Source organism: Vanacampus margaritifer, chromosome 7, assembly GCF_051991255.1.
Source record: "Vanacampus margaritifer isolate UIUO_Vmar chromosome 7, RoL_Vmar_1.0, whole genome shotgun sequence".
NCBI lineage: Eukaryota > Metazoa > Chordata > Actinopteri > Syngnathiformes > Syngnathidae > Vanacampus > Vanacampus margaritifer.
The window spans coordinates 12166825-12191280 of record NC_135438.1 but is presented as its reverse complement, the minus strand read 5'-3'; the positions used below and the strand labels follow the sequence as shown (position 1 = coordinate 12191280).

Below are 24456 nucleotides of genomic sequence, written 5' to 3'. Positions count from 1 at the left end.
ACTTTTAATAGATCTCTAAACTCTCTTTAACTACAAAGTTAACTGATAAATAGCTTCTCATACTAACATTCAAATTCACTACTACTACTGTTGCTACACAAAACTAATTCCGCCAATCAACAATAATGCACAAAGATACAACACGATTATAACTAGTTGATAATTTGTGATTCTCAAAACTTCTCAGATATTGATTCCATGTGAATAACTTGATTCAATGTTTTTGTGGTACTGCAGAGCAAATAAACACAGAAAGCCCACAGTTCTGAAAATAGTATCAATAAGTTTATTAAGTGGTATGAATATTTTGTTTTGAAAGTAATGCAAAATTGCAGAAAGATCTGTACAGTTATGTTCACAGTTCAACACATTCCCTTTGAATTACCAATTTAGATTAAAAGGATATAAAGATCATGATAGACACAACATTGCAGAAATGTGTAATTTTTTTTCATTATTACAACTTGCGTATCAAAATCATGCTTAATAAAAACCTGTAATTGCCCTTTCAGTCTAACAATTATCAAATATATATGAATATAATATATATTACAACTTATATTTGCAGACACACAAATACCTTTACAAGCAAAAATTAAAAAATGCTGATCTGTTGAGCCGCTACATTCGAGTATGTTTAGTTTATGAGTGGATAAATGTATGCCTTTGGGAATGCTGTTTTGAATTTTACCTATAAAGTGCACACTGCATGGAGACCTGAACACACACACACGCGCACACACACACACAACTTGTTTATCTCTTTGTTCTCGGGAGGCTGTAAAGAGGAGATAGCGAAATAAGAGAAATTTGATTGCAATTATGTTGGGAGATTGAAATATTGAAAGCAAACAAGTCCTGTTCAGTTCCTTGACATTTTCCCAAATAAAAGTGTCTCAAGATAATAAAAAGCATTTATATCATTATATTGAATACAAGAAATGAGACATTTTGCTGCACTCAATATCCTCACAGAAACAATAATGCCCCAAGTGCAGCAACTGTCGCATTTCTGAATAAAAACAAAAAATAATTTCCAAGCCAGATTTCAGTAAGTGCATTTTTCCTGCATTGTGTTCCATTAAGTGTGCACATAAGAACGCATCGTTAAGAAGCGGATGAGGTGTGTGCTGTTTCAATTTGGAGGCTAGCATTAGGCGAGTTCGCCACATTGCCGTCGAGTAGTTGTGACGTGATACAATGTGGAAAACGTCACATTTCATCGACCCTCGATGGCACTAAAACAGCTTTTTTCACATGTGTGTGTTTTGTAAGGCCACAAGGGGGAGCACTCTCAAACCAGCTGAGATGTTGCAATCCCTTTCGATAGAGAAAATATTTGGATTCCCCCAAATTATGATGGCAACATGCGGTGAATGATTCCGAGGTTTGTCTGAGTAGGATACCAGCTCATATTCAGGTTAAAGAAGTGAAAACATCAAAGCTTGCCCCAATCCACACATTGGAGTCCAATATTTATACCCCACTCCCCCCCCAAAGTCCAAGTGGTACAGTCCAACGTTGCATCCAGCACCAGGTTCAGTTTCACACCAGCAGGTGGCGCTTCTTGTGCAAGGCCAGGTGGTCGGAGCGGGAAAAGCTGCGCTCGCAGTCGGGACACTGGAATGGTTTGACTCCCGTGTGCTTGCGGAAGTGTCGTGTCAGCTCGTCGGACCGGGCAAACTTCCACGTGCAGCCCTCCCACATGCACTTGTACGGTTTCTCACCTGCATGAGCGCACAAACACATTCACGGTTCAAGGGAAGAAGGAAAAAAAAAAGGCTTGTACAGTGTCGCAACACAAGCGGGCGCAATCTGAGCATCTTTACCCGTGTGCGTCCTGCGGTGCGCTTTGAGGTGCGAACTCTTGGTGTAGATTTTGTTGCAACCGGAGAAATCGCAGCGGTGGATTCTTCTCTTCTTCAGCGAGTCTGGAGAGTCGGCGGGGAGAGGATGTTGAGTGGCTGAATGGACGATAACTGACGGGTTGTTGCCCCTAAGTAAGAAGAGATTGGATCATGTTAGAGATTCAACCAGCAGGGGGCGTCAGTGTCGCGTCAGTGTAACAGCGGCCTGATTTGCGAGGTGTTGAAATCACACAAGTGAACTGTTATTTGGCAGCAAGATAACGTCTGCCTGTCAGGAGAAAAAAACAAAAAGCAAAAAAAAAACACCCTCCCGCTTTTTCCAGTCCACCACACCTTTTGGTTTTGTTTTATCACCTTTCGTCTATGAACAGTTTAAAAATAGTTGTGTGCTGTGCAGAAGTCCACTACATTAGTTGACTAATGAGCTTTTATTTTGACATAATAGACCGTGATTATAGAACACAACGGCCTATAATTAATGAAGTCTCCCTCTTTTTTTCCCCACTTTAATTTCAGAATATTACAAAAGAAAATACTAGTTGAAGATTTGAAGCTATTTTTCTATGGATTTGTGTTTTAATCATCTACACACTACATACCTTTAAGTACATTTTGAGGCCATTGCGTGGGTAAATAAATATGGTTGAGTTTCCTCATTATTAAAGTTTGACTCATAAAACCACACAATAAAACAACATGTTATGAATTACAAAAACTCTTCCACCCATTTGAAATCTGAGTTACTATACAGTAGTCATTCAAATCAAAAGTACTGAAAAATAATATTTTGAGTCTCATTAAATTTGCTCACATCTAACTTACGTTGCACACTGAACTTAACATTTGAATAATTTCATCATTTTCCACAAATTGCTCCACCTTTAGGGTGTTTGACCTTGACCCCCAGTGTATTGCAACCATTTACAGGAAATTATTCAAAGTAAAGGCCTTTGAAAATAGGACGTTCATATAGCATGTGCTACTCACATTGATCACAATAGAAGAAAACATCTGCTTTTGGATTGCCTTATAAGAAAAGAAGTCATCTCTCTACACTAACACTCATGTGTGTATGTGTGTGTGTTTTCGCGACATAGTGGAGCCAATATATCGGTATTTCACAGAGTTGTGGGGCCATTTTTCTGGGCCCCACAAGTTTAGACCTCTTTTTGAGGGTCAAGACTTGGTTTTATAGTTTAGGTTTGAATTGGGTTATGGTAAGGAATGGGGGTAGGCAATAATTTTTGATGGTTGGGGTTAGGGGAAGGGGCTAGGAAATGCATTATGTCAATGAGATGGCCCCACAAAGATAGTAAAACAAACTTGTGTGTGTGCACGTACGTGCATGCGCGTACAACGGTGTGATAAAGTGGCAGTTAAAAGCAGACGCAGGGTGTTGAAATATGAATCTTTCACATCGGTCCGCTGCAAAGGAATGTGCAGTCGCGCACACACGCACGCACGCACGCACGCACGCAAGCGCGCGCACACACACACACACGACGACCCATCCTGGGTTCACAGCGGCGATCCAGCATGACCTATATTTCACGTACAGGCGATGCAGTGTTGACTATGCTTGAATGACTTTTTGAGAGGCGATGACAGCGCTGGACACACCCAAAAGCCACACTTGGCACACTGACAACGACTTGAAAACTCCGCCAGCGACTACCTGACGACGCTTGTCCGTGAAATGGAGGATGAAAGGCCGAGCAATAAGAAGAGATGAGGGATAGGAGGAGCAGAATAGATGCGGGAGCTGCAGATGCCAGACGACGAGCGCTAAAGAAACACAGGAAGCGAAAAGGAGGGGGGTGGTTATGAAAGAGAGAACAGGAAGTGGAAGAGTGGCGGCGACAGGATTCGGATGGCTGATGTAAACTTGTAAGGCCGCCTGGTCGCATGGAGACTCGTACCAAAGGACACAGACGACTGGAAATAAAAGAATAAACGGTGTAGTGAAGGAATTTGGAATGGAGATGCTATCGAATGTATCTCCGGTACACATTCACAATTATTTCAAGAATAAACTTTTTTTTCATGTACAATATGACTGTATCATAATCATAATCATAATTTGAGCAGATTTAGTTTGAGATGCGAAACCCCCCCTATCGACAAAAGATCGGGACCGATCCACTGCCGCAAACAGCAAAAATCCACAAAAGATGGCAGCACAGTGCGACTGTACTTTTGTCTAAATGAAGCTCCTGAATTCACTTCAACATGATTCCTTGGCACCAAGACGACAGGTCAAACAATTCAGCGTGACATGCACATATGTCAAACTTACTCGTATTCGTGCGATATCCTGATGACCGACGGCTTGATGTCGTGGCTGCTGTGGTGCTCGTGAATGAGCTCAGGACGAGGCTCGCTTTTGATGAACTTGTGCACGTCGTGGACTTCGCCTCGCCCGTCCAATGACTTTGTGGAATGAACTGAGCGGAAACAAAGTTTTTGTGAGCTGCTCGTCATGGTTTAAGACATGCTGCATGTGAACAAAAGACATGACTTGGATCAAATTTAAGAAATCGATATATATATATATACATTTTCTGAAAGGGCATCAAAAATGCTTTCCAATGATGTGTAGAGCGTGGAAATTGGGTAATATGTGGCGAAGATGTCAATTTAAAGATCAGGAATTAAGTAGCTGGAGAATGAAGATGATCAAAAAACACACTAGCGCGCAGCAAAATCGGCAGTGTTAATTCAACACCTATAGAGTTAAATTTAACACTTGAAAAGTGTCTATATTGGTCGGCAAAAAGCATAGTTAAAACAACAAGTTGAAATGTAACACTGGTTAACACTGGTTAGTGTTGATTTTACACTACACACTAAATTGAACCCCGCAATTTTAACACTCCAATTTTCGCTGATAAATAACTTCCAATAACGTGACCTTTACAACCCTTTTTTAAGGAAATAAATTCACAACAATTCCAACTGGGAAGTGATCTTTACTTAATCTGAAAATCGATCATTCGCACGTTGTCAATGTTTTTTGGGTCGTAGCGCAAAAGACGGCTGTGCGACTTCCCATCGGTTTTGTGCTGAGGGTCATATATTAGTGTCAATCGAGGTGTACTCCATCTTGTAATAGCAGATCTCTTTTTACTTAAGTTCATTAAGTAGGGAAGTCATTCTGATAACTTTAAACTACAACCTCATTTTTTGTCATGTAATAAATTTGGGTAACAAAGGAGAATTAATGTAACCTAGGAGTACTTTGCTATTTGGCTCATGCTAAGGAAGTTAGCATGCGCTAATTTTTCATAACTTTTAAATGCGTATAGGCTACTTGCTAGTTGATTTTGGAGTGTGTCCAACACAATTTATGTGAATCAACTATATACTGTATATGAGTGAAAATGTTGTAGTGAGAATAACAGAAAACAAATGAAAAAAAATCTGAACGTGTGCATTTTGTTATGGAGTGTGCTGAAGTAACGAGAGCTCACCTGTCTTGTGCTCTCTGCTTCGATGATGATGGTGATGATGGTCCTCGTCCGCTGTAACAGGTGGGCTCACCATTATGGGCTGGTGCAAGTGGAGAGGGGAGGGGTACAGGACGGACAGAGGCACCATGACTGGCGACACCATAACGCCCGAGCTCTGGATGACGCCCGAGCCTGCGCCCATCAGAGGAGCCACCATGGTAGGGTACGATAGCGAGGTGGCGGGTGGCGACGAGTGCCGCTGGCTCAGCTGAGGGGAGCAGCGCGGGGAGGCGCGGCTGGCGGTGCTAAAAGGGGATGGCGGGGTGCTGCGTGACGAGGCCGGGGAGGAGGCGGACGAGCAGTGAGGGGAGGACGACGAGGAGGTGGCGGAGGAGGACGGGCGCTTGCTCAGAGACAGATCCACAGGCTCCAGCTGGGTGTGCGACGGGTTGCCGGCGGCGTGGGACTGGGCGAGGGCCTGCATGTGGCTGTGGTAGAGGTGGGCCGGATGGGAGAAGATGACTCCGTACGGCTCCGGGGTTTTCACTAGCGATGAGTAGAATGACTGTGAAAGAGAGGAGGTGAGGATGCAGGAGAAGGGAAAAAGGGAACAAAAGAGCAGAGTTGAATTTCCGCTCTACATGGAATACTGGCGAAAACAAGCTTCTACCTCACAAACAACTACAGCAGCCAAGAAATGTCAGCGCAGCTTTGCTTGGGAATGTCTGTCAGAAGCGTGTGTTGATTAGCCTGCTGTATGACGGCGTGCGTGACCATTGTATGCAAATGTCCACTGTACTGCAGTCTGTTTGTCCAGGAAGAGTCGGAATGTGGGAACGGGGCTGTCTAGACACGTAGCATGAGTGCGGGTCGCTATGTGCAGGCTACTGCATGACATCAAAAACATGCTCAGGCATGATGCGAGCGCGCACACAACGTACAAACACATACGTGACTTACCGTCTCCATGTCTGTCTTCAGAGGGTAATCATACATCAACATGGCTGCAATGGCTGAGATCCTGCAAAGCACAAAACACACACACGGTCATTAAGACACTCTTAAAGTACGTTTCAATAAAGATAATCAAAAATATATCATGTCTTAAACCAGTTATATTGTAGTGCTGTCACCATCGAATCTTTTAAAAATTGATTATTGCATTTAATAATCACAACCCGCCTCCCCCTTTATGTTTTTTGTTTGTTAATCCACTAAGATTTGACATAAATTGAATTGAGTGGATATAAGTAATCATAATTTATTATATTCTATACATATGCATTAAACACCAACAAAACTAGCCTATGCTAAACGGTTAGCAATCGCAATTAGCGCGCTAGCGATTACCACTAACAAACACTAACTACCATTTAATTCACACAGTATATCATTATATCGACATTATGTATGTAATAGTGTCTTAAAGGTCACTTATAGATGATGCTTCAACAATATTCAATGACTAAACAAGGCTAGAGCTAGCTGTTAGCTACGTGTGGTCAATAACTTCCTGTTCCTGTCTTCTTCTGGGCATGTTTAGTGGATGACTGCCCTCTACTGGTTACGTGATAAACACCTAAAATCGAATGGCAGGGTACATTTTGGAATAATTACAGCCCAATTGCATTTTAGGAAATTCAGAACTTCTTCTCCTGTGTTTTGGGGAAAACTCAATATGATTATAGTATTGTCCAATAAAAGCACAATAACTATTAAGTTGTTGGGGGTTTTCCAAGCAGACAAATACAATCTTCCGTTTGGCCACTAGATGGTGCATTAACAGAATAATTAAAAAAGTCAGTGTATAAAAGTGAAAGGCCCGAACATGGTTGCAGTTGGAGCTTTGAGGCAGAAAATTTTACCCGAGCTTTTTTTTTCTTTCTAAGTCTACTTATCTGACGAAATACGCTCCGACCACGCACTGCTTCACTCCAAGCGTCCGGAAACTTCGATTTTCCGTTTTATAAACAAGGCTTCGCAAAGTGCTTGCATTCAACGATCAATAACTACGCTGAGAGGCAAAAGAAAGTCGAATCTCAAACATCCATAGAAATACTCATTTAATGCACCAAACAGCAATGACTACTAGGCTATGTGAACATTGACAACAAAACCTAGTATAGTATATAGCTTTTTGTAGATTCTGTCATTTATTGGCTCTTGTTTTTTACCTTGCCTGAGTACACATCCTCTGAAAATGTTTACGATAACTCTACTCACTAATAAACACCAGATCCTTTCCTGGTTTGCTCCACCTACATCTCATCTATTGTAATCAATTGCAGTAAATCACACCACAGTATCATGAAGCGCAGCGAGCTAACCAGGAGAATATTCATGCACACACCAGGTGCAACCACAACTATTCCTAAATAAGTATGTTTGTGCCTTTAGGTTAACATAGCACCGAGAATGTACCTTAAATGAGTCATGTGTGTGTGTTAGCGGATCAAAGTCCACAGTCGGGAGACAAGTTAGCCTTTAATTATTAACAAATGGGCCCTTGAGCTCGTCCTAAACAGACGCGCACAAACACACACGCTGGGAGTCCAGATGGCGGACCGACCAATGGGAGAGCAGGACGATTTCCTGGCTGGGTCAGGAAGGGTGCGAACATGACGAAAGAGGCCTCACCCATCGCGCGGCTCCGGAGAAACAAAGAGCGAGCAGTCAGGTGTGGCCCGTGTGCGTGCGTCTACGTTGTAAAGCGGGTTTGTATTGTGCTTGTGGTTCAACTGGAGGTCAAGCGCTTGTTCTATCGTGGCTGCCAATCAGGTGGCAGAAAGGGCACAAACAGACGTTTCGCAGCATATGTGGCGACATTTTTTTTTTTTTCTTTAACAGCTTCCAACTGTTTGGACAAGAGTGTGATTTGAACACAATGACTGCCTGAATCATTTTCTACAACTACAGACTTAAATATTGGGACACTTTCAAACATCCCCTTCACAAAGTGAAATGAGGGGAAAGCGCGCTCTAAAAAATTGCACACTTCTGGGAAGACTTTTGAGAAATGTTGTCAAAGTGTGTCACTGGTATTGGACCTAATGGCCCGGAGGTATTTTCCTTCCGAATGCCATAGTGTGTCAAGCTGTTCTAAAAATTAAATAGATAAAATTAACGGTGACAAAAACAAAATCCCTCTCAAGTGCTCCGCATTCCTGAAACTCCTCGAAAGACACAGACAGTCGTCAAACATTTCCCCTCAAATTTCACGTCCTCAAATGTTGATTCATGCTCGGAGGGTTCAATCTTCTTGTCGGAACATGCAACACACAGAACAAATTGACAGTGATAGATGCGAGGCCACACGCAGATAGAATGTTTAGATTATATTATTTAGTTAAGAGTCTTCAGGTCCAACCATAATAAAGCTGTACTTTTATCAATTAGATTATCTTCAAGAAAGTGGACACGACGTAGATTGCTTTATGATGAGACAACCTTTTCTCTAAGGATGTATCACAGACGGAATAATCTGAAACAGGAAGTGACCAATACAATACATGCGACATTTTGAAAGATGCAACATTTAGTGAAAGTGACCGTCAGCCAGGAAAGATTACAGAATAACAAACAGTCGCACGAGCAGCAAGATTTGAACATCAAGTGGGAATCCGATATTCGGTTCTTGTTTGAGGGTGGGAGAGCCCACACCAATTTCATGGTTACTTTTTGGCACAATGACAATAAAGGTAAATCTAATCAAGGTCACATATCGACGTGTCAAAAATGGTCGATTATTCCACAACTAATGGATTATCAAGTTAATTGACAACTATTTCAGTGCTCGGGAAATTATTTAGAGCCATTGTTTGATTTGAAATCGTTTTTTCAGTGAAGATACAGACTATTAGTCGTCAAGGAGGCTGCTAGTGCTAACCCATATTTGGAGCCGATATTCGTATTCAGTAATTATGAGGTGGGGGGAGGAGGTGGCGGTGGTGGTGGTGGTGGTGGGGGGGGGGGGGGTATTGGTGTCAAAAATGTTTTAAATACAAATGCCGATCTTGACTTTGTTGTAATGTCTTAAAGCGTGTTTATTGAAAATTTTTTCAGACTTTTCAAAATGTAAAAGTTTTTTTTTTTTTTAACTCTTAGACACGGGTGCTCCCAAGGTTTTCGGTACGTCTTAAAAAGTTAAGTGAAAACTTAAGCAAGTAAATACCGTAGCTCTCTACAGTTTTCTACAGTAAATATTTTTTCTCAAAATTTAAAAATACCTGAAATCTTAAACTTCCCCATATCTTTGTTTTAATGTCGAACAAAAAGAAGGTTCCTAGGGTCAGCAGCATCTCTTATAAAGTTAACTAAAAATTTTAATAAATAGTTCCCTGAGATTAAAAAGGTTTTAGATTGACCTTTTATCAGATTTTTAAAAATGCAGATGCCGATAATCATCCTATCGGTCAATCCTCTGATGTGACTGACTCAACAGTAATTAGTCATTAAAAAAAAAAAAGGTCTTGTAATACACTTCAATCCAAAGTAAAATTGTATCCAATTAATCGATGGAATAATCTATAGAATAACCAATTCTAAAAACATTTAATAGTAACAGCCCTAGTACCATGGAAACACCATGTAAAGAGACAAAAGGTCAACCAAGAAATTGCTACCACACATTTAGCACACTTTGCTCACAGTAAACAAACAACAAGCTACAACCACAATAATCAACATCTTCAAAATGGACGCCTCTTTGACAATGTCAACAAAACAGCATTATTTGTGATTCAGCTCTTTAAATGAGTAATCATGATTTAGTACATGGGTGCCTAATTTGGTCGGATGACCTACTTTTATTGACATGCATTGTAAAAAACGTTTTTTTCTTTCTTTTAATATCGGCTCAAATTGACCTACTGGAAATTACACAACACACGCACGCACACTTATTTGAGGTGCGAGTCAGTGTGTGCTGCACCTACTTTGTCAATAAAACTAGCCTACCCGGGCACTCTTCATGTGTGGGTTTGTGTTTGTGCATGTGGAGTGTGTTGGGCAAATATTGTCCTTTTAGGTCAGTGGAGCTACTGTGTGCTCAACCTGGCGAGACGCCTCCCACTTTAACCTCGACTATCCCCGAACATGTCGTCGTCGTCTTGGACAGCCCTCCGCGGCCCGCTCGCTTCCCATTTATCGGCACCGCACGCTATCCCCTCCTCTCAACTCCATGAATGATAAAGAACAACATGACTGAGGGGGGAAAATATTGTGGCTTGGAGGCCCTGGCTACTGACTTAACCACACGCACACACAGACACACGCACACGCACACACGGACACGCACACGCACACACACACACACACGCATGCACACAACCACACAGCACGTTTCTGCTTGCTCAACAGAATACACACATTAAATCACTAAAGGCCTAAATTATAACAGACATGGACACATGCTCATACGTGTGCACACACACAGACATAGACGCACACTCACACACACACACACACACACACAGGGGGCTTGCGCACGCACGCTCTAATGGCAAAACTGCTGGAGATGATGAGATCACCAGAGAGCGCACAAACCTCCAGACGACGGCTTTGTCCAAGAAACACGCCACAACTCACATTTCTCCACATTCTTTTTGGTCTTCTCAGTCTTTACGGACTCATTTCCACTCTGAGCTCATTCCTACTTTACACCCCCCCCCCCCACACACACACACACACACACTCACCCTTAAGGGATGGGATTGATTAGCACTGACTGATTAGGATGCTAACTGCATGACTCATAAAAGGTGGTGATCTAATATTGGAGTCTTTTTTTTATTTACTCCCCCATGTTGTTGAACTTTTATGTTTTATGTGACTACAAGCGAGTAAATATGTTTTTTGACTTCACACACACACACACACAAAAGTGTTGCCAAAATGATTGCCGTTCACAAGAATTGAAAAACAGAAGCCAGTAGTTGGCGAGTTACTTTGTACAAATACAAACATGAAACTGTCTTTTAAACATATTTTGGCACCGTTCTCCTTCGCTATTGTTGTTTGTTAGCGTCTCAACTGTTGAAACGGTTTCCCATGATACAATTTTGAAATAAAAGCTCACACAAACCAGCCCAAAACTGAGAGGACGATGAATAGAGCGAATCCATTACTTCATTTGAGAAGCAACTTTCTAACCTTGTGGAATCAACCGTTTTTATTTCTTAAATTCGCATTGTGTATAGCAGCAAACTTGATTTTCCTGATAATCCTGAGAACATAAAAACTCAGGACTCTATTGTGAAATCAAACAAATAACATTACTGATAGATAAATATCTTAAAGTCCACTCCTCGGGGGCGACAAAGGGCATAGCGTACATGATTTCCGGTTTCTGGTTCAGTTTAGTGAGTAGATTTTCTCCCCACAGTCCAGATTTTTTCTTTTAATTTTCTTGTTATATTTCTGTGCCTAGTTGGATGCACGCCGCTTTTTTTTGCAGTTCCTGCCAGATGTCTGTGAAAAGTGTACTCAATCACCCAAGCACTCAATTCTGGTGTTAACCGCGCTAGCCGTGTCAATCTTTGGTTAGCTTAAAAATTAGCATGGCTTGTATCTTGTTTGCCGAGTAAGACCAGACCAGCTTCGAGCAGCGAAGAAGCTCCGCCTTTTGCTTCAACAGAATAAAGAAAATGTTTGAACTACTAGCTAGTCAATTTGGTGACCGTTTGTTGTGTTGTTAACTTGGCTAACTAGCTACATTATCAAAGCTATATAGTTCATTCCTCCTGGCTGTCAGTACACTGTGACGGAGTTAATTCATTTCCAATTCAGTATAGCAAGTATGATTTTCTTTCCAGAATTCCGACACTTATTAATTTGCCTGTTCAAAGTTGAACGTTCTCCACCCAAGCTCTCAATTGCGGTATTAAACGCGCTAGCCGTGTCAATGAGGTTGTCTAAGCATTTAGCATGACTACTCCGTCTTTTCTTGTCATCCCTTCATAAGTATGACAAGGTCAAAAAATGTTTCTTCTTCGCCGTCACACAGCCAACGATTACTGACTTATGAGTGTCTCCACAACGTGTTTAGGCATACTAGTAGCCAGCTGCTGCTAGCTATAGCGGCTTCTGCGTAAGTAAACCAGAGCCTCCCTCGACCTTCGACGACCCACGGTAGGCGACGTGAGCCTAGCAAAACTTTTTGGGTGGCTCTTTGTCTTTCTTTCGATGGTTGTCACAGCATTTGATTCTTAGTTTTGATATTCAGTAGAGGTGCAAATGGCAAAATGCTAATTTTTTTAATCAGCAAACTGATGCGAAAGTCTTGTCTTGTGGCTACTAGAGTGCTGTGCTCAGCCATTAAGTGACTGACAATGACTGTGACATACTTCTGCATGTCCAAACAAAAACATTTAATGGATGACAGTTTTCAGCACATACATAGTAACGGTAAGTAAAAAAATAAAATAAAATAAAAAGTTCACTAGAACTATTTTTAAAACTATGGACGCCACTGATACGCAAACAAACTAGACTTATTTCTTTTTTAAATCTGGCTTCAGCATAAAACTACTTCAAGAAACTCCAATAGATGATCTCAACATCCGCCGATGAACTTCTTCTCCATCTTTATTATGATCACCTTATGAACCCCCTCATCACCCCTCGCGTGCTCTGACTCACACCAACACGGGGCCCCACTCTTGCAGAACGAGGGTCTCTGGAGAGCCAGACACGAGGGGGCCATCAGTCAGGAAAGATGAACCAAAATCTATCATTACACACACACACACACACACACACACTGAAAGACATGCCGCAGCTGACATACGCTGACACATCTTCAAGTCGTGCACTCGGCAGAGAGGTGAAGCTTTCCAGAGAGCAGCGGAAGCCCTCGCACTGTTATTATTTCCACACGGCGTGATGGGTCGGGGGCTCGAAAGAAGAGAGCCAAGCCAGAGAAAGAAAAGGGAACAAGGGGAGGGAGGCGGAGGGGGGCTGCTGCTGGGGGCCTGCGGTTTCCTGTCTCACTGCCCCCCCTACAAAAAAAAACACTTCACCTCCCTACCTAAATAATAGGAGAAGGGGAATGGAAGAAAAACAGAAAACAGACACTCTGACCTAAACTATGTCAAACTGGAAGAAACGAGGAAGCAAATATGACAAAACTTCAATGAACCTCAAACAAGGGGAGGTGGTGTGTGTGCGTGTGTGTGGAAATGTGTGTGTGTTTGTAGGAGGCGGGAAGAGACAGATCCGGTGGTTGAGACGCAGGGGTTGTGTAACAGCCTGTGCGCGTTTCATTTTACGGGCCGTCTGTGTGTGCTCACTTCCTCGTCTTCTTCACTGGGGATGACCAAATATTCAGCAGCCACTAGATTAATGTGTAGCTCTTATATTCGACAAGACGTGCCCTTTGAGCAGTGTGTGTGTGTGTGTGTTTGTGTGCTCTTACGCATTTTGTTCCACCAGATAACATCAGCATGTTGATTCAGGGAAAGAGGCGCAGGGGTGGGTGGGATATCGGGGGCGTGTACGTGTTTGTGTATGTGTGGGGGGTGGCCCTTGAGACAAACTGGTGTCCAAATAATCATAAATAACTTTCCTTAAAGCTCCACCAGAGCTCACAAAGGACCATGAAGTCAGTCAGACAAAGAGGCTGAGGTTACCCCCCACCACACGTTCCACTCATCCGCCCCCCCCACGTCCTCATCCCTCTCTCCTCCCTCACTTCTTGCTCGTTGGCCTCTAAACAGGATGAGGGCTTCATATGCCAAGAGGAATGTGTGACGCAAGCCTCAGCCTTGAAACAAAGCACAGGAAACGCGGAGAGACACACGGCGAGGGGATGGAGGGACGGGCCTCACTGGGGGGGGGGGGGGGGCAGGGCTTCAGGTGCGACTCACACACCTGTCACCTCACACCGTGGGCTCGGCTGTCACATCGTGCACCTCCACTCAGTCCTCGCTTTGGTATCATATTCACTCTATGTGACATAATAGAGTGACACTCGGAGCAATTGGTGCCTTGGTGTGAATGTAAGGGATCGAACCTGGAAACTTTTAGTTGCAGGACACAGTTGGAGCCACTTGTAGGCTACCTGACTACCACTAGCATCTGCCCAGATATATGGTGAATTGATATATTGGAATCCTTTAGTCACATGGTGCAGTTATACCCACGTTGTCATTAAAATCTAAACTTATATAAAAATACATCAGAATTAATATATCACACACAAAATCACATGGCCCAGGTATACACAATAAATTTGACTTTTAACTACATGACAAATGAAAGTGATTTTTTGGGGGGTATAAAATAATAACAACTAATTGTCCTTGTTAAAATTTAAAATAATTTCTGGATAAATGTAATCAAATACTCAACTAACTTTAAAAAAGTAACAGGTAACCTACATCCTGGGAATCGAATTTAGGACCCTTAATCCCTTGTGCGCGTGAACAACCACTTAACCACAAACAGAAGATTTGAAATCCGTGACAAAACGTCCCATAAGAAGCAATAAGATTTATGACACCACATGGTAAGAGAGGAGTCAAACCTGCGACCCTTTGGTCACATGACGCATCTGTAACCACTTATCACATTTGGGACAAACGCACACATGCTACATGCCGGGAATCGAACCAAAACCCTTTGGACACAAGATCCCAACGACTATCAATTCAGAAAGTCCAAAAGAAACACACGAACACTACAAAATATAAGGTTTTTTTTAATTTAATTTTTTTAAACGAGACCTATTTAGCAGTGCCATGCCTCCCTCAAACCAATATATTGCTTCAATTCTATTCAATACGACACAAGACGTCCTTCAAACTGCGACACGGAGCCAAAACAACATATTGACGCAGTCAACCTCTTTTTTGTTTGTTTATGTTGTTATTTAATGAACACGATGCTGCAACTCTAACTCACCTTTCAGATGAAGCAGGAGCCGTCTACTTGCTGGACGACAACTTGGAACTACTTTCTCCGCTTTAGTCCGCCGCAAAGTGTTCTTGCTTCGGCGTCACTGACATGAGAACAAGCCGGTCAACTCCACTCGGGGATGCCTAAACGCTTCGCGGGCGGCAATTTGCCTAATTTACAAAACCCACTAACTTATTGTGTGTCTGTCTCTGTGCGTATCTTCGGGATGTCGTATAGAAACTGCTGCTGTCACATGATCCACACTCTGTTTTCTCCGTGGGGTCGGCCCGCTGGGCGGGACCGGGGCGGGGTGGTCCACTCGACTGTGTGCGCTTGTCACACACACGCAGTGTGCGCGCTGTTGTCTTTATTCAATAAAACGATTTATGGGAAATTTAGCTCTGCTTTTAATGTATTATTAAGTCATATATTTGTTTGTTTTTTAAATGTTGTTGAGACCCATGGCGAGTATGCATTACTGCACATCCTACGTACGTAGTTGTCCATCCACCCATTTATTGACAGTTTCAAACATCCGGGCATTTCTGTTATTTCCGCAATGCAACGCAATTGGAAATGTTTACATTGCTAGATATTTACAGAAATAGTGCAGTATCTTTTTCCTAATTATTGTGACAACTCATTCACACATAACCTACAGTATAATAATAACAGTAATCATTCGATCAAATGTACTAATTCAAAAGTGTGTTTCAAACTGGTCAGTCACGACCCAAGAAGCTCTTAGCTTCAAAAAAGTTGGTGACCCCTGAGATTTCTTCAATTAATATAACTTGCATGTTTTTTTGAATATTGGAGGAAACTTGAGCCTGAAGAGAACATTCAAAAGCATACAGGAAGGTTGGAGCTAGGATTTGAACCTCCAACCACTAAACTATAAAGTTGTTATGCTTAACCACTTGCCATCCCTTTGATATGTCCATCCCTCCATTTTCTACATGCTTCTTCTTCTTATGCTTGTGAACATTGTGAATTTTGAGTTAGTAAAAGGTTGCAAACATATTCGCAAACAGTTTTACATGTCGCAGTTTTTCTTGTCACAAGTTCAATAGAATGATGAACGAGTAAATCATATCAAAATCACTTTTGCTTTAGTGTCCCCCATTTCAAATAACAGGCACATTTGCTACTGCAAACATTCATCGAAGCCATAAATACAGAATTGCGAAACTTTTTTTTAGTTTTTATTATCGTAGTTAAAACTAAATTATTACGAGAGCAAAAGTAGGTTGCCCGGGAAAAATCATTTTAACGACTTCAAACAGCCACACTTTTAACACATTAAGGTAACTGTTTTAGTTCCACTGTGCACCTGCTGAAGATGTTATCAGCTCATTGACTGAATCTTTATAATCCTCTGCCCTTTATAACATGAGATAACCATCGTGTGATAAAGCACTGGTTGATTTTGGGGCCATTTCAGCAGGAAGATAATCAACACGCGTTGACATATATTTAGATTCATCATAGTTTTGTTTCTCTTTTCTGTCACGGTTACAATTCTAATCATTGCATGAATTTTAGAGGTCAGCAGTTGCTCATCCGAGTATATTTTCATATAAACACAAATGTCGTCATGTTGATTCAGTCTCAATTAGTGTGCTGTGTACACTACAGGCCGCATTTTTAAGAACCATATTGATAATAATAAGAAAATCTGTGATGAGCTGCGGCAGGCAGACGGACACTCAGATAACTGTCGCAAAGATTGTGCACACAAACGCTTATTTTTTTCCCCTCTTAAAGGGACTGCAACATGAAAAATAAACTTTTTGGAGCTTTTAGCCATGTTAAAATGCTAATTCCTCACCAAAAACATGATCAACGTTGTGTTTTCCTCCATTCGCCCCTGTATGAGAAATTCTAAGGTTATTCCGCACTCCAAGCACAAGCCCCTCCCAACCTGAGAAAACGAGCTGTTGGCACAGTTTGACGTCATTGCGTCATAACCGCACCGCCTCTGAGGACTAAACGCACGCCCACTTTCTCTGAGGCCTCCCTCCATGGGATAATGGCAAAAGTAGCCTTTATCAATAAATTTTATTCAAATGAATTCAAAGCAATCAATTATTCTTCACATTTGCAATGGCAAAGCGCAATGAAATGACAATTGGTAGTAAAATTAGTAAGTAAAATTTGCACTGATGAATTTAAATTAGAAATGACATCGCAATAGTGTCAAAGGTAAGATTTTATCATTATATGCCTACTTTGGAAGTGCTTGTTGTGCAAACACACATACCGTGATGTACATGATAGCATCTGTCATCCCAGCTCTGTGCGTGATGATCACACACTTGCTATGTCTCAGATGGTTTACAGTTATGCCTACATGTGAGTATAGGAGCCTTTCAAGTGTAAACATGCATCCGCATGGGATCATGGCGCTCAGTCAGCGCGACAAGTGGAGCATTACCTGCGGAGAATGAGATGAAGGGAAGGCTTGCGGAGCAGGATGAAGCGCCGCCATTCCTAATGGGTTTCTGTGTCAAATATGACTCAGACGGAACGCAATGTACCCGCACTCCAAAGTACACAGAACGTTTAAAAGGATTTGAGATAACAAGTGGCTTTATGCATGATTCCTAATTGTGTTTTATAAATAAATAAATAAAATAAATAAATAAATACAAATCATCACTTTTTTTTTTCTGGATTTGGGTTCAACAACAGGTGTCAAACTTGAGGCCCGTGTTCCAGATTTGGAACTCCTCGTCATTTTATGCGGCCCGCAATAGTTTGCCCCATTTTTTTTTAACATCCATTCAAAACTATCTCTAGTTTGAAAATGATAAACAAATGTAGCAGCATTTTTTTATGTGCCAAATATCAGTGTTTACATACAGAACATTTGCTCCCTTAATGTACCAATGTGAACCCAACCATAACCTTAAAACCTAATTCGGTAAGTGTCCCTCAATAACAATAAGTTTTACAATATTATCATGAAGTCACAACCAGAACTATTTACTTATTCCACTAATTTAGTTTTGTATTATTATTATTTTTATTATTTTTGATTGAATATGGTGTATATTCTGTTCTTTATATTGATTGCACTTAAACCATATTGTAGGCTACTAACTAACCTAGACAAAAATGTGTAAAAAAACAAAACAAAACAAAAAAACTTCCAATGTACTTTTCTGTGGTGCACATTTTTTCAGTAAAATCTTTCTCCAAAATGTACACCTGGATGTTTTTTGAACCTCACTTTAAGTAACCACTGTATGCTTGCTTGCTCTGTAAAGGACAATCTGCTCACTTATCAGCCATCTAAACCTCCACAGCCACATTCTTTTCTTCTGCCTGCCTCTTGTGACGCAGCAGCGCTTAACAGCACCCAACCTGCGCAAATATGCAAACTGGAGAAAGGCAAATCCTGAAGATGTAATCAGAAATATGGAAGATTTTTGGTTACAAATACACAATAAACCTCGTCTCGGTATTATATTGAGACAGTTGTTGCTCAGTACAATTTTAGCAGTACAATTAATTCAATGGCAACAACATGTACCATTAGAGTAGGCTCCTGTATATGAAAAGTGTCCAGTTCGGATCTTTGAGTTTTGCGATTATTAGTTTGGTCCCTCTGGAATAAGAAATCATTATCATCACTTTTCTCCCCCTTACAGAGTCTCTGCCCATATGCAAATGAAGGAATGCTAATGTACAATGTGTATTGCCCAACCCTAAAATGTCACAGATAATAGATTCCAGTCAGCTGATGTAAGTTTGACTGAAGGTGTGCATGTGAGAGACAGCACTTCAACTTGCAGATTAAAACACTAATTATAGTGTCTGTTCAACAACCTGCAATTACTTGGTGGTTTATAACATCTTCGTTTAAACCTTTGTTTGTTTACAGTCTATGGCTGCGTTCACACTGCAGCTCAATTCAGATTTTTTTCACACCCGACCTGATTCATACGTCTTCAAAAGCCTGATGTGCGCTCTGCACGGACGGGAGAGGGTGCTTGGAAGGGAGACTGCCGACACATCAATAAACATATACAAAGTTGTTTTGAGTAACCGTGTTATTTTTTTTTTAAATCTGTCTTAAATTTAATCAACGTGAAACATGAAGCATAAAGTTGACATGTGTGGCGATAGTAGAAACTCAGCCCCTGCAGACGGTTCATCACGAACGGCGATGACGTGACGTCATTTTCGGTAGACTTCTCAATGAAATGAGGAGGTCGAGGAGTGTTCCCCCAAATATTTCTATTACCTCTTCCGACCTCGCTACTCTGGCGACATGAGAGGAAATAATAACTCCATGTACGCATTTCTGTTTATAAACAGCACATTCAAAACTGACGCACGAGGAAGCCGAGGAAAGCAGCCAATCAGGAACGAGCGTGAAAACAGTCCACCAACCAGGAGCGCGGGCGTTCACACAGTGAATTTGCATAATGTATGCAGACAAGACATGAATCGCACTCCTAACACGCCCGCGAAACGAGTCCACCAGTCCATCAATCTGCATACACACTACTGTTTTGATTTGACATGTTTGCATTGTGCTACAAGATGGAGGACTTACAGACCCCAAACAAATCCACAGATGTAGCTATTTTTATTATTATTTTGTATTATCAAAACGGCGCTGCAGGAATGGAAGCCTTATCTGAGATGGATGACAGCCAATTGAGTCAAAGTAAATACTACGTTGTAAATAACTTGATGAAATGCTAATGTTTTATGTCGTTAAGTGCTAAGCTACTTGGTCTGTAGAATTTCATCCATCCATTTTCGGAATCGCTTATTCCTCACAAGGGTCGCCGCGGGGGTGCTGGAACCTATGCCAGCTGGTGGTTTGCAGGTTTTAAAATGTCTATCTAAACCAGAATAAAAAACAAGCACAAGAAGAATAGCAACAAAGTTTTATTAACCTTTTCTTTATGTTCGCTACAGATAATGTATTTTGTCAAATGTGTATCATATGCAACGTCTTAAAATGTTTGTTGTTGAGTCTGTGTTCTAAAATGAATGACTGTGAGTACACTGAATGGCAGGTGATGTGTTTAGTTACGTTTAGGAATATTACACTCCCTTTATGGTCACTAAACTTGCCTAAACCAAACATTCCTGGTGAACGTGTATAGTGGCATGAGGGAGGCCACCATCTCATTCAAATCATTATGACGCCATCTTCATTTTGAATGTTGCTGGAGAGGATGTTTGGCATCGTCACAAAGGCGCACACGCCTCCTTTCTAACCCTATTTTGGAATCTCCCTGCCACTCCTTCACTGTGCCTATTGTTAATCTTTGACTTCAAATTCAAAGTACGATGTTGTTCTTCTTCTGTCTTTTGCATTGGTTTTACTTGATAAAATAAATAAAAAACAGTGCCTCTGCTGGTTGCAGCATAATAGTGCACACCATTCAGCCATTTTATACAATAATTTTCTATGCGCCCCCATTAGTCTAAACAGCATTCTGGTTAATATTGCGTTTGTGAAATATGAAAAAGGAAGCAGAAAAATCCACCCTCTTTTATCCATCTCAGGGGGCGGCCATTTTGCCACTTGTTGTCGACTGAAAATGACATCACAGCTGCTCAGGGCTCAGGTAATGACCAATCGCAGATTCGCTTGCCAAGGTCACATGACCAAACCCAGAAAACAGATGAGCTGTGATTGGTCATTATCTGAGCATTGAGGAACTGCAAAGGGTTAAAATGCCCCCCCCCCCCAGATGTGTTAAAACAGGTGGCTTTTCCTGCCTAATTCCTATTTCACAAAAATCGACACTTTTAAACAACTATCGATTCCACACAAATGACAGAATTAATTGAGAAAAAAAAAGAAAGAAAAATAAGTAGATTACAAATTAATTTTTAGCATCTCCGTGGATATTCTGAACTACTCCATGCCAGTGTTGCATTGATACAAATGATACTTCCTGGAGGATTTACCTTTGGCGAAGGTGTAGCTGACACCATGTTGGTCGTCTTTGGAAAGCAAACAAGCCGAGACTGATCCAACAGCGGTTGCCGTTAAATCCTCTTAGTCTCAGTTGCTTCAAGACATGATTAATCAAGCATAATCCCCACAAATTCCACAGAAGCCCTTCTTGCATCACGCAAGAAGTAGAAACATTCTTCTCAGAATAGTGAAAAAGTGGGTTTGTCTATTGGTTACAAAACAGCCTTGTCATTCATGAAGATTGACGTAAGATGTTTAGAAATACAGAAAGGGAGAGTGGAGTGCATATCTGCATTTTTTACAGTGTGGGCAGTCAACGACAATCAAAACAACACCTCCTTTGTCACACTTTGTGTGTGACGTAGTTATAGAAAATAAGAGCTGAGATGAAGGACCCATTTGCAGTGTTGAGCAACGATTAGAATGTGTCAGCATGTTCCACTTATTTGATCATAAACACACAATAAAATTTTATGTATAAACATGAGATAATTTTCAGCCAAATTATAGAACTGACAGATGACTAAAGCGTAAATGTGTCACAACAGAAGGTGACTCAAATTTGTCTATCTCAGGAGAACAATCATGTTTATAAACATAACCAAACAAGCATAACACAATCCTCAAAGCAGTAGGCTAATTTATTAAATATAATTTGACTCGCAATATGCACCTCTTTAAAAGGGCTGTAAAGATTAAAAAATTTTAAGGGGTCATAAATGGTTGTCAGGTAGCCTGGAGGAAGACCGGCAAGGTGTGTGTGTGTGTGTTTCTAGGTTTTGTTTTGTGGCGACACCAATCACACTAATCATCAATTGTCTGTGGCAAGAATATTATGTTCTTTTGTTAGCAGCATAATGCGCCTAATTCAGGGCAATATTGAACCAAGAAAGCTTTAATTAGTTTTGGCTAAATTATAAATATTTGATTGTATGTAAAAACTTTAATATGGGCAAGTAAGTAAGAAAGGAATTTTATAATGTTTCTCGCGGTTAATTGTGAGTTAACTAGTGAAGTCATGCGATTAATTAGGGGGAAAAATGACGGCCCTAATTTTTAATAATCTTTTCTTTTTTTAAAAAAGAGAAACAATTATTAAAAATTAGGGGCGTCAGGCGATTACATTTTTTAATCATAATTAATCGCATGACTTCACTAGTTAACTCATGATTAATCACAAATTTTACATCTGTTCTAAATGTACAATAATTTAAAAAAAAATCTAGGTTTTCATACTCGTTAACAAAAGTGGGGAAAAAATGTTAAACTAATAGAAAAAGTTCAAATGAATTTTTGACGTCTATAGCCGTCAATGGCAGTGAATGAGTTAAAGGCACAAATCTAAAAATAACAAGACCTTTATTGGAATTCAAATGTATTGTTAATCACAGGTGTCCACCGCATCATTTTATGTGGCTCATAAAAGCAAATCGACAACATCCATGATCCTTGCTAAATCTGTACCAAAATTTCTAATTGACACATTTTACAGCAATTTGAACAATAATTGAACAAACTGTTATCCTTGATTTCTAATTGTAAAACTAGCAATCCACCAATTTGTTGTGGACATGTAAATAGTAAGTTGAGATGATTAAACATTTATTTGGTTTCACTGAAGGAAGCTGTGACTACAAAGCGACAAAAATGTGTTGACAACAAATGAAGTTTTAATTTAATTATTATTTTATATATCTAATTTAATTTAGTTTAGTTTAAGTATATAAATATACATTTTATAAACATAAATAGTATAATTAATATTCTAAAAAATACAAATTTATATGGTTTTTGTCAGGGGGACTCTAAAGAGAAGATTCACGTACGTCCTTTATGGACTTCAGCAAATTTGGACAACATGGGACATTATTGGGAACTTTGGGAATTTGATTTTCAATGACATTAAAAATCTTTAAAAAGTCTCAAATTTAACTTGTCTTATCGTAGCAACCCTGTGATAAAAATATATCTACACAAAATGTCATCAATGTGGTTGGAAATCTATGTCTGTTTATTTTGTTTGACAAAGTATATAAAGTGTTGAAAATGGTTTGCTGTCAATGTCCTAACAAACATGCTGTTTTTTTCTTTCATTTTCCTGGAAAAAGTGATGATTTTAGAGATGCAAGGATTCTTGCAGTGATTTGTATATTGGCCTGTAAAAAAAAATACGCCTTATACACATAAGTCAACAAAAGCGGAATTATCAGATGCCTGTAAAAGATCATCCTGAGTGATTACAGTATAAACACGTGTTTGTTGTCCCTGCTTAAAAAAACAAAAACAAAACAGAATAAACCAGCATAGGTGCTCATCCGTGTCGGCTGGTTGTTTTCATGCTGGTGTCACAAGCTACCAAGCAGGACAAGAGCAACATGAGAGGCAACTGACACTGAAGACTAAATTGATCCCAGTGGTCCTGGCAGCCCCAACTAATTGGGGGAAAAAAAAGGAAACGTTTTGTTGTCTTTTCACTGTTGGTCCAGCAAGTTTGTGTGCGACTATTTCGATGAAACGCGTTTGCTTTTATGTGACAATTATTTGAGTGCAGTGCCAGGAATCCCGTCAGGTGGCCTTTGTCCGGTGCCACTCCCACTTGCTCGATCAATTTGCTGTTCAAACAACATGATGGTTAACCTGCAAAGTCATCTGGCTCTCCTCTAAAGAGTCACACGTTACGCCATCACCTTACAATCTGGCTCCACCGAAATAACACTCCCATTGTCCGCTATCAGGGGCGGAGCTACATGGTGTGAGTGGTGGGCCCATGTCACTATCTGACCACTCCCAAACCTAGGGGGGAAAACTTTGATATAAAATTCTTCTGGCATTTTTTCATGGATGCAATATTCTTATACGCTATTTTACAGTCCCCTCCAAAAGAACAGGAAGGTTGTTTTTTTTTTTTTTTTCAAGTGAGCAAAAGTACTGCAAGCCTGCAACCCACTGACATCCCCAGACTGTTGCAATCGTCATTTGAAATGACTTTCCAGGCCTTTACTGCAGCCCCTTTCAGTTCTTGCTTGCTTCAGGGGTGTTTTCCCTTCAGTCTCCTGTTCTGCATGTTCTTTTGGGTTAAGGTCTGGTGATTGGCTTGACCTTCTATTTTTACCCCCCTGATGAAGACTTTATGTTGGCAGTGTGTTTACGGTCATTAACCAAGCTTCTCCGTAATAATTAGCATATTTTTTTCTGTAAATTGCCAGACAAAATGCTTTTGTAGACTTCACAATTCATTCTGCTGCTACCATCATAAGTATGTCAACAACTATAAATAAAAAATAATACAGAC

The 24456-nt window shown here is 40.7% G+C and overlaps 1 protein-coding gene across 2 annotated transcripts; it reads right to left on the bottom strand.

Moving 5' to 3' along the window:
• Window positions 1–263: 263 nt before the first annotated feature.
• Window positions 264–15476, bottom strand: klf3 (Kruppel like factor 3 (basic)). 2 transcript variants are annotated; one of them, XM_077571250.1, is made up of 6 exons: window positions 15218–15476; window positions 6278–6338; window positions 5339–5882; window positions 4165–4312; window positions 1830–1996; window positions 264–1727 (listed from the first exon to the last, which is right to left on the bottom strand). In XM_077571250.1, exons 2-6 carry the CDS (start codon window positions 6317–6319, stop codon window positions 1546–1548), a joined length of 1083 nt encoding a protein of 360 aa, XP_077427376.1. In that variant the 5' UTR covers window positions 6320–6338; window positions 15218–15476; the 3' UTR covers window positions 264–1545. The 2 variants fall into 2 exon arrangements, with proteins under 2 accessions (XP_077427376.1, XP_077427377.1); XM_077571251.1 differs by lacking the exon at window positions 15218–15476 and having other exon boundaries at window positions 6278–7092.
• Between the last annotated feature and the right edge of the window lie 8980 nt (window positions 15477–24456).

Coding starts and splice junctions, on each gene's coding strand:
- klf3 (XM_077571250.1), bottom strand. CDS start 6,319: ATGTTGATGTATGATTACCCTCTGAAGACAGACATGGAGACG. Junction 4,313..5,338: donor AAGCAGAGAGCACAAGACAG/GTGAGCTCTCGT, acceptor GTTTCCGCTCAG/TTCATTCCACAAAGTCATTG. Junction 1,997..4,164: donor AGGATATCGCACGAATACGA/GTAAGTTTGACA, acceptor CTTCTTACTTAG/GGGCAACAACCCGTCAGTTA.